This window comes from Caloenas nicobarica, chromosome 3 (genome assembly GCF_036013445.1).
Source record: "Caloenas nicobarica isolate bCalNic1 chromosome 3, bCalNic1.hap1, whole genome shotgun sequence".
Lineage (NCBI taxonomy): Eukaryota > Metazoa > Chordata > Aves > Columbiformes > Columbidae > Caloenas > Caloenas nicobarica.
Window position 1 is genome coordinate 84,821,757 of NC_088247.1, and position 10,541 is coordinate 84,832,297.

Genomic DNA, 10,541 nt, shown 5'->3' on the forward strand with positions numbered 1-10,541 from the left:
AATTTCATGTATTTGCATACACAGAATTAATTTTATATAATAACAAAGGTAACATAGCTGTCTTCTTGCAAAAAGCTTTAATGATTTACAGTATTACAACCTTAGATACTAGCCTATTTGATTTTGAACCATTCTTTGTGGACACTGTTGGGGTATTTGCTTGAGAGGTGGTAGTTTTTTTTAAACAGATCTTGTTGATTATATGGCTATTTATACTAAAAGTAGAGACAAACTGCAGAATTCATCTATGGGAATGTAGTGCTGCTGTTTCTTAAATTGCTTCCTTAAATCTCTTTTATTCCTTAGGATTATCAGACGTGGCTTGACCTCAGAGAATTTGAAACACGCATTGGAGAGCGTTATATTACTCATGAGAGTGATGATGCACGCTGGAAAGAACATGCTTATGAGCACAACCTTGAGTACCCTCAGCATTTTATTATGGCTCCTAATCCAGATGACATGGAGGAAGACCCTTGATTTATACATTATGCAAAATTGCAGCAAAGAAGGACGCTGCAGACAAACCGAAGATAAGTTTTGCAACAACTGTTGCTCTTTCTGAATGCTGTACGCATAGTTCAGTGCATAAAGCCCCAGAGGATCCTGCATTGACATAAGAATAGACTGTTGTCTGACAAGCTTTTCTCCATCTCTGACTTAAAGTATGAGTAGTTACTGGACAGTGGGATAAGCCCTGTTGGGTAACATTTCACCAAGCTGTGTGGCTACAAAGCCATTAGTGAGGTGCAGTGTGTACAGACTGAATGGTTTGTGTGTTTTTTCAAGGGTGTTTTGTTTTTTTTTTTTATAGCCTACACAATAAGGATTTTATAATGGTTTTCTAATCCCTATTTACTAGGCCATAGAAGACTGTTTTCTGTAACTTAGATATGTCTCCCATTTTCTAAACTGTGCATGGTGAAAAGAGATTGTAAAAAGAAATCAGTGCAGAATACCTTGGCTAATAGCAAAACACGGTGGTTTAAGTTGAGTACAGTTCCACAGATGAAGGAATAATTTGCTGCTGTTAAAGACAGTTAACTTTGCCTGAATTTAACTTTTTCTGGATACCCAAAAAAAGAAAACCCTATAGCTACTTATATTCTTCTTGAAATGCTGGCCGACAATTTGAAGAGATGGCTATCAAAGCTATGCTAGTCCTTTAGTTTGTCTGTTAAAACAGAGCAATAAGCCACAACAGTGTGTTGCTGTGCAAGGCTGGCACACGTCATGGATAGACACCAAAGGCGTTTTGCCTTCAAACCACACAAGTGATGCACAGAGAGCACACCAGACTCGATGTAGCATATCCTTTCACTCTGGAAAAACAGCTTCTCGCAGAATGATGTGGAAGACTAGGGAAAAATACACGCAGCTTTCTTCTGTTGTTTGGAGTAATTAGATTTTTAAATTTTTCTAAGATTTTTCTATTTTTTTTAAGGTTCCTTGGACTTGCATCAGGAGTAGTTTGTAGCCTGCTAGCTTGTGTCTTAACTCTGCTCAAAACCTAGGAGTAACAGTGGACGTCAAATCACCTGTTCCTTCTACCAGGGCAGCTGGCTTGTAGGAGAAAGGGCTTTGCCTTCTGACCTTAACCTGCAGCCCCTTCTGTCGTCTTCACTGTGCTCAGCGTTGTTGTTTGAGCTGAATGAAGAGTCCAAAACCAACTCTGAATTCAGGGTTTTTTTAAGCAGATGCTTCAGTTGATGGATTCCCAATAACTTACTGGACTTGTGGCGCAACAGAGAGGAAGCAGCAGTATTTTGTGGAAATGGTTCCCTCAGAGGATGGTATAATGGTTACAGTTCATGGTATTTCAAAATGTTTGAGGCCGTGGATGCTAAATGCAAATGGAAGAGGTTGGTTTTGTTTTGTTTTTGTCCTATTTTAAAAAATAGAAAAGGTGGAATCTTACTGTGCTTCTGGAAGGTGCTGTAAATATCACTGGTGTGCCAAGCTGCTTAACTGGAGCTTGGTTTGAAATACTCAAAACACTGATACAGGCTTGAACTGCAAAGTCAGTGAGAGGCTTTGGGGTATCTCCTCTCTCTCCTACAAAGATATCCTTCTGTGTGTGTATCTGTACATAAGTATTTTTTTCTACTGCTGTTATTCAGGTAAGGAAGCAGGTGAGCAGGCTTTTTCTAACTTGTTAGATATACCTAAATTTTTACACGGTTATTCCAGGGCTGGCAGCTGCTTGCAATGACAATGACCTGGCAGTAAAGTCAGTGGCAGTTGCACAAGTATGTACCCACAGGTAGGTTTGGGTCTTTGATGCACATTTTCTTTTCCTATTTCCCTTACCTGAACTGCCACTGAATCTTGTAGGTGTTCAAGTTGGTAAAGGCTGAACTCTGGCTTCCCTGTCAGGATACACCATGCTTCGGACAAAACGTTGGTGCAATCTGTACAGCAGTTCCCTATAGCCAGCAGCAGGCAGAGCACTTCAGCCTTTCCAACCACAGCGCGTCCTCTCTCCTAGCACGTTTTTCTCAGGTTCCTGCCATGGGACTTGCCTCTCTCCTGCCCTTGGGGTTATCCTCCCCCTTTAATGCTGTCAAGGTGGTGCAAAGGAATTCAAAGGGACAGAATTTATCCCTCAACTTTGCCATCCTGTTAAGGCAGGGTTTCAGGACTGATTCTTCAGAGAGGCGCTGTTTTTTGTCTTTGGAACCAGAACAATCAGTTGGTAGTCTAGAATTTGCCCAGACTAGGCAAGGGAAGCAGTGATTTTTTTTTTTTTTTTTAAATTATTATTCCCCCCCGCCCCTTCAATTTCCACTTCTGAAGTGACCAAATTTCAGTGAAGCCATTGCTATCTTCCATCCAAACTGTAAATACAGTCTGGTTTTAAGCGTCAGATTTTATACTTGAGCTGTCACTTCAGGTTTTCCTGTGGGTTTTTTTGTTTGTTTTAAGGGAGGAAAAAAGCCAGCTTGGTCACTTGAAAAAGCACAACAGGAATGGCAGAAGGAAGGGCTAGTAATGAAGTAGAAGGCCTGGCTGATATCTCTCCCCATGAAGTCTGCTCTGCTCCAAAATATTATACAAGTTATTTATTCTTGAAGTTGTATTAAAAAAAAAAATGCTGTTGGCCTTTGGAGGAGATTGCCTGACCATGTATGCAGACTTATGGGGCCAGACAGTAGTAGCCACAAGCAGCTAGTAGCCGAGGAACCAAAAAAAATCGGACGTACATTAGGAGTAAACTTTCTTCAGAGTAGTAAAAATAACTGATTTTTTTAATTCCTTTTTTCTACCTTTACTGCAGACTTTGACAGCAGTATGTTACAGTGTTTCATATCCTTATCCCTAGATGAATTAAGTTACGTTCATTCAAGAAATAGTGCTATGATGCTATAAAAAAGCTCATGTAAGATTTATAGCCTCAAAAGGACACTGTTAAGTACTTTTATATTTTTATACAACCCATTGTTTGTAAATATCCTCTGATAAGCTTGAAAATAAAATTTATTTCCCTATCAGACTTTTTCTTTTTATTTACATGAATTATCTCTCCCATCACGTGTTCATAGATGTTTTGTTATGCTTCCTTGGTTGTGGATTTGTCATTAGATATGCCCCACTGTGGAAATTCTGTTAGCAGGTGCTTTGGAACTAATAACTCTTTTTGCGTGGTTCCTGTCGCCATTCTCTTTAGAAATATCTTCAAAAATGTCAAGGCATTTTCGGTTTTAAGCAAGTACCAAAGCTGAGTAACTTGAAAGTCTCCATAGCATATCTGTGTGTTACTGACAAGTTTTAACTTTATTCCACTAGTAAAAACTTCACTCAGCTCTATTATAAGACCCATGAAACACTGTTCATTCTCTGCTCTGCATACACAGACTTCTGTATGTGCGGTGTTTCATTTCCACACATACCATGTAGGTAAGGCAACAGGTTTAGCGTGCTGTATTAAACTTACTCTGAAATAGCAATCCCGGCCAAAATGGGGTTAGGCCCCGAAATGTAGATTGCTGTGAGAAAATTGCCTGGAGGAGAAATGTGACATTTCATGTGCTTTCAGTTCAAAGGTAAATCCAAATATTTAGTTCTTACTGTGTATGTAGCTATATGCTGACTAAATTATTGCAAAACATTTAGTGTGTGAGACCATAAAATACAGGACTATTAATTTTACTTTGATTTTTTTTTTTTTTTTAAATTTAATAAGTTGCTGTTGAAAGCTACTACTATCATTTTGCTGTAGTATTTGAAATTACTTCAGTAAGAGTTCACTGAATCCAGCAACAGGCGGTAAGGGAGACTCCGATTCTGGCTTATGTTTCTTGTCAGGACGTGCAAGTCTGTGGTGAGGCAGCAGGGCAAAAAACTTGAAACAGTCCCCCATCTTCTTGGGGTTCATCAGCATATCATAGCTGTGAAGTAACTGCTCACGAGTTGCTGTGTCACGTGAATTCTGCAAGAGCACCTAAAAACAAAGAATGTAGGTTACAGCACTTCCTGCTTTCCTATCAATTCCCTCACACCTGCAATCTCTTTTTGCATCCTTTTTGCTTATAGTCATGTAATCGTGCCATAGAGTTCAGTAGAACTGGCGAGATCCTTGGTGGAGCTCATACATTGATACAGGTAGCAAAGTTTTGCATTAAATACTCCTAAATATAATACGATCAGTTTACTTTGAGGGATCTAAAGTAACTTAGGTCTAGGAGAAGCAACTCTCTGATCTCACACCTACATGTTGTTTTGAACAGCTTTCTTTTAAAATCAGATTTTTATAAAAGCTCTCTTGCTGCTTTAGAGTATTGCTTGTGAATTAGGAGAGTTTATCTACCTGTACACGTATCGTACCTGCAATCGGAGGTCAATGCCCATGTTTTTTAAAAACTCCCACTGTTTTATGGGGCCTAATGTAGCTGTTCTTCCCTGTGTCATCTTTCGAAGATAGCTGAAATCAACATCTGCTGTCAGGTCTGCCGTACCTGGAGCACTCAGCACGTCATGAAGTTTATGATTTCGGAAACCCTGAAAAATTAAATTGGAAGATTATACTCAGCTGTACTCCTAGCTACCATAGCTGGGGCTAGCAAAGACTAAGTTGTGCGTGTGAGGGACGAGAATAGTAAATTTTACCTTGAAAATTTGAGATAAATGTAGCAAGGGCTCAGATTACCCTTTCCATCTGACAGAAACCCTTATGGGTACTGATTAAATAAGACTCAATTATTCAGTTTTTGCTCATGTCCACCAAAGACCTTTCTCTTACAAGAACCTAATGATCCAAGTGACAAAAGATAACAGAGGATTTTGGCTTCTTATTTCAGGGTAAATGACTTACCCGGAAAGTGTCAGTTTTGGTTCCATCATGACCATAATCAGCAACCAGTGCAGCCCCACCACCCTTTTCTATACGACAGGCAAGATTCTGAATGATGACACCAGCCTCGGGACACACTTCCACATGATCTCTTGTTTCTTCAGGCTAGTGCAGAGTTCAAAGATCAAAACACCTGTATTAGCAAACCGGTACAGGGCAAGAGTTCTTCCCATCTGACATCATGTGCTTGTCATCACTTCACTGGGGCACAGAGGTGCAGGGTGCTTTGTAGGTTACCTCGAGCTTGAGCTAGTTTTTGCTAACCGTTATTTTCAATTAGTGTTTTCTGAGTGCTGGATTTCAGTCATCTCTTCTATAACCTATAGTCAGGTGAAATGAACATTTTTGTAACAAGTAAGAATACCTGCATCAGGTGAAACTGCATTACTGTGGTACTGAAAGCCCTTTGGCTGTGTGCACGCTTCAGAAAGGCCTTTCTGTGCGAAACTCTGGTTTTAATCTCAACTATTTCATTTTGTAACTTTAAGAATCCAGTGAACTTTAGAAAAATAAAAACCTTAGACACTTTGCATTAAAGGTCAGTACCCAGCTGCAGTGAGCTGAGAGGCTGGCTTAGGCAGGGCCACTGTTGAGGTGGTGATGTGACATGTGCAATGCAGAACACTTGATGCTTCATTTTGCTCTCTGAAGCATTTTGTCTGTTTAAGCTCTGATTTTGCAGGGTTTGATGTTCATGTTTGGTTTTGTGCTGTATTTTCACAGCATATGAAGTTTAATGCTTGTGGAAGTTCTGCAGAACAGAAATGGTAAGCTGTATTTACTCATTTATAGACTGAGAGCCCTCCTTGCTGTCAAAGTAACTGAGAAGCATTAAATGTACTTGAAAGAGTTGGTAAGGATGCAAGTACGAACTCTGGTGGGCATAACCTTACCTGAATAAAGTTTTGTGTTGCAGGGGTACTGGATGGTGACAGGACAAACCGCAGCTGGTCAGGAACTTCTGGATCTACATCAACCAACACTTCACGCCAGCCTTTCTCTGTTCTCTGTTTAATGAACCCAGAGTACTCTTTTTCACACTCTTAACGGATACAACAGTATTTTAGTTGATTGAACTAATGCGTTAAGCATTTTCACAAATATTTTAAGAACATAATATGCCATTAACAACAATTATTCATTCCTATTTAATTCCAGTAACTGCCTTGGAAAAAGCTTGTGGTAGAGGCTCGTCTGCAGAGTCAACAAATCCAGGTTTAATTATACTTAAAAAGAATGAATGATGTTAAGAAAAATGCTGCCTCTTCTATTGACAGTGCAACATTTACCTTATCAAAATAAAATATTTTATTCTACCAGTGATTATCATAAACTAATTATCAAATTGAACAGGAAAGTTTCTTCTAAATGGTTATTAGCTGCTACTTCGCTATTCTCATTACTGTTCAAATGAAAGCCCTTCAGTCTTTATTAGTAGTAGTACATAAAATAATGTGGAAATTAAGAACTTCATTAATGTAGCATAAGAAATACGAGAACTTGAGACTTAGCAGAAAGAAATCTTTAGCTTTTTACAAGTTTTATCCATTCAAGAACAGTTACTTTTTTACAGGTATCAGCTGAATTAAGCCTTATTTGTCCAAATTAAGTTAGAAGTATTTTATCACCAGAGACAATGCATGTGCCTATTTTGGCATGCTAATTCCCTTTTTCCTCAAAGAGAAAAGGCAAATAAGTAGATAGTCACAATTACAATAATCTTCTTGCTATACCTGAAATTTATGTATTGGTAGGGCATCAAAAAACTCATGTGCCAAGTAAAAGCTGTAACCTGTGGGAAGGTAAAAAGGAATGCATTAGGTTATTAATGCTTCCATAGCAGCTTCCAATTGAAAATTAAGATGTTTTTATGAATTTTAATGAGCTAAACTAGTTAATGTGGTTGTGAAATAATTATTGTTAGTTCCAGCTTAGATACATCAAAGACAGCATTTCTACAGCTAGCTCTAGCTTCCAGTCCATGAATTTTACATTGGTGTCTCATGAAAGGAGATTCAGACAAAGCCAGTAAATGGTTTCTCACAGAAAGAAAAAGTCAGAATATATGAAACTGGGTAGCTATCCCAAAATGAAGGTAGTCAGAATAGGTAGCAGTTATGAAAATGAGCCAAGATGCTGCCTCAGACTCGTACAAGAAGAACAAATATGTATGTTAACTACTTTTGTATCCATTATGAAGGCTGGCAGAGATGTCCTCTGGTATCAAAAGCTGCAAACGGAGGAAGGATGCTGCCCCTGTAGCAAGACATTCAAGCTCCTTACCTAGCGGCACATCTTGAACGTCTCTGTACCAGAAAATGGGAATTCCCGTCTTGCTAATGCCTTTCATGTAAACAGACTTGTCCTCAGGGTTTGACTGCACCTTCCCTCCTGTCAGCATCTGTGCTTGGATCTCACTGAGTTTGGGACTCACTTCTACCAGATGAATAGAGACATCACATTTACTAAGTAAAGAGGCAAGCTGCTTGAAGACCTATAAAGGCAGATGAATTCTATTAGGCACAGTCATGCACCGCATACGTTAAAGGTTTAAGAATTAACCTTTAATCTCATTATTTATATTCAAGATACAAGATTTAGTTAGCTTTCATTTAATAAAATAGTCTCAGTGAAAGAGACTGCACTTTGCTCCTCCAGAAGGAGACGAGAATTTCTTCATCAATTTTAATAAAAGCTGCTACACTTCTAATAAAGTTGGCAAAATACAGCATGCATTATATAGTTCTAAGGACAACATGAAATGCTAATTCAGAATAGTAATAGCTTAAGAGTGAGTAGCTCCAGTACCTGCAGAGGATTTAGCATTAGGAGAAAAATGGGTCAGCTTTCCCAGAGACCATGACCAAAAAGCAATTAATATCCTACATTTCATTGTGGTTATTAGGGTTCTTTTCCATTAACATATGTAAATAGAATAGAAGTTCTTCTGAGGTACTAAATCCCATTAGTAATTTGTTTTTGAATCAGTAGCATTTTGATTAATAGCCATGCAAGCATGACAGAACAGAAAGGTTTAACTCAGAAGAAATCAGCCCCTGAAATCCCAAAGGAACAGATGCAACTTCACCCCTGGGTGACTGTCCTCCCCTCTTCCTCCTGGTGCTTGCACTGAGGCCTCCCTCCCCGTTACACACAGCAGTACCCTCCTGAGTGGATTTCAGTTTGGATAATGCTTTCCTATACAGAAATAGTTTGTAACAGAATATTCCCACCCTCTTCTTCTGTCAAGTAATGTTTGAAAGATTACACACTTGTCTGCACAGTCTGTGCACCCTGGCCCAAGTTCTTTGAACTCAGAGAGCTGGTCTCTGCTGAACAGCAGAAACTTGCACGTATTCTAACTAGACTCTAAGCTGCAAATCTCCTGACTGAGATGACTGGCTTACTAGGGAAGGTTAAACCCTGATAGCAAAGCCTCATTCCTTCAGGTTTCAGTGTAGTCACAGAATAAAGCCAGAAATTGAGAATATTAATATTAGTTTTCACCTACCCGTAATATATCATCAGTAAGAGTGCCCAGCCCTGGGCCCATTTCCACCAGCTGGAACGCTTTAGGTTTGCCTGCGGCTATCCATTCACTAATGTACCATATTCCTATTAACTGACAGACACAACACAAAGAGTTACAGTAATAACTTCAGAACTTGTGGAAAGTGACATCTGCCTTTTGCCTGAAAATAATGAAAATACTATACAATATTCTCTCTCTGTACTTTGAGGTTAAGGAAAATCATACATAACTTTGCCCTCTTTAGGTATTAAAGTTGCAATAGTTTGCTGTCAGCGCAGCAGAAGCAACTCTCCACCAGCAAGTGGGTGAGACTCTTTTCTGGCTGGTGCAGGTGCAAGAACTTTTAAAGTTCGGATGCAGGTCAGTGCCCAACTGCCTCTGAATGGCTGTTCCTCATGACAGTGCCTTTATGGAAATGCCACGGAGAATGGCCTCTAGCCGATCTTCACTACTGGAAATGATACACAAACCAGATCAAACTCTGAAAATTATTTTTGATTAGAGTTTTCATATGAAGAAACTACCATAACTTTTTTTTTTTTTTTTAAACAGGCTCTATATGAAAATAAACATTACTAAGCGCAGATGGTGTCCCAAACTATAACACATGAAAGGACTACCCTATCTTCCAGAAAAACAGAAGACCCTTTTCTCCTTCAAAACCAATTTTCCTTTTGGGAAATATAACTCGAAGGTTCATGTCTCTTGCTCGTCATTGCTGTCCAAGTATTTTGACACCGGTGATCGCTTGTAAATCCCCGCCAGCCCCTCTAGCCTAGGAATGACGAGCAGTTACGCAAGACAGACGCGGGCCCCACGCGTTACCTCTCCGAACACCTGACTGATTTCAGGGGACGTGACAAAATCCCCGCTCTCGCCGATGCCGCCGCGGCGCGTGTAGTAACCCTGCGGGGGTAGAGGGGAGAGGCGCCAGGGCCCGCTGAGCGGCGCGGCGGGGCCGCTGCTCGGCCGGCGGCGACACCACCGGGCTCCGGCGGCGACACCACCGGGCTCCGGCTGCTCAGGCCCGGCCCGCAGGCCGCCACCGAGCGCAGCCCCCGGCCCGGCCCCGCCCGCACCTCGCCGGGGTTGGTGAGCGCCTCCCGCATGTACTCGGCCACCGTCACCGGCCCGGTGGCGCGCAGCTTGAGGAGCAGGTGCCGCAGCATGGCGCGGGCCCGGCCGGGCCCCTCGGCCTCCGCCTCGCCCCCCGCTCCCGAGGAGGCGCGCGCCGCCGCCGCCGGAGCTGCGGGGAGAGGAGGGGGCGGGGCTCAGCGGGGCGGCGCGCGCCCCGCGGCTCCTGGGGGGCGGGAGAGGCGGCGGGTACCGGGGTGGCGGGGGAGCCGGCCGCGGCCGGCGGGGCCCAGGGCGGCGGCGAGGAGCGCGCGGCGCGCGGGCAGCAGCACCATGGCAGCGGCAGCGGCGGCCCTGGCCCGCTCCTCCTCCCCTTCCGCCGCCCCGGGTCCTGGCCGCTGGGTGACTGCCCTCCGTCCTGCCGCTGCGTGAGGACCAGGCAACGGCTAAGCGCCGCTAGGACAGACTGTAATGACGGTAAGATTTTTCCGAGACGCCTCCCGGCCGCTCTCCGCCGCCTCCCTTCGGGGAGGCCTGCGTCCGACCTCCATCCCCCTTGCAGGACCTGCGCTCCCGCTGTCCCGC

General features: G+C 42.4%; 2 protein-coding genes across 5 annotated transcripts in view; one reads left to right on the top strand and one right to left on the bottom strand.

Annotated features, from left to right (window-relative positions):
- PRKD3 (protein kinase D3) overlaps window positions 1–3,481 on the top strand; it is a 44,427-nt gene extending 40,946 nt beyond the window's left edge. For both annotated transcript variants that reach the window (XM_065633067.1, XM_065633068.1), the window contains exon 19: window positions 307–3,481. In XM_065633067.1, coding sequence (XP_065489139.1) covers window positions 307–480 — 174 coding nt within the window. In that variant the 3' untranslated portion in view covers window positions 481–3,481. The remainder of the gene's footprint in view (window positions 1–306) is intronic.
- Window positions 3,301–10,291, bottom strand: NDUFAF7 (NADH:ubiquinone oxidoreductase complex assembly factor 7). 3 transcript variants are annotated; one of them, XM_065633071.1, is made up of 10 exons: window positions 10,169–10,291; window positions 9,962–10,084; window positions 9,708–9,788; window positions 8,862–8,972; window positions 7,634–7,844; window positions 7,084–7,142; window positions 6,244–6,357; window positions 5,312–5,455; window positions 4,825–4,998; window positions 3,301–4,441 (listed from the first exon to the last, which is right to left on the bottom strand). In XM_065633071.1, exons 1-10 carry the CDS (start codon window positions 10,289–10,291, stop codon window positions 4,229–4,231), a joined length of 1,353 nt encoding a protein of 450 aa, XP_065489143.1. In that variant the 3' UTR covers window positions 3,301–4,228. The 3 variants fall into 3 exon arrangements, with proteins under 3 accessions (XP_065489143.1, XP_065489142.1, XP_065489141.1); XM_065633070.1 differs by having other exon boundaries at window positions 3,302–4,441; window positions 9,962–10,128; window positions 10,210–10,240; XM_065633069.1 differs by lacking the exon at window positions 10,169–10,291 and having other exon boundaries at window positions 3,302–4,441; window positions 9,962–10,123.
- Between the last annotated feature and the right edge of the window lie 250 nt (window positions 10,292–10,541).

Coding starts and splice junctions, on each gene's coding strand:
- NDUFAF7 (XM_065633071.1), bottom strand. CDS start 10,291: ATGGTGCTGCTGCCCGCGCGCCGCGCGCTCCTCGCCGCCGCCCTGGGC. Junction 7,845..8,861: donor TTACTGATGATATATTACGG/GTAGGTGAAAAC, acceptor CTGCCTTTATAG/GTCTTCAAGCAGCTTGCCTC. Junction 7,143..7,633: donor CGTTCAAGATGTGCCGCTAG/GTAAGGAGCTTG, acceptor ACCTTCCCACAG/GTTACAGCTTTTACTTGGCA.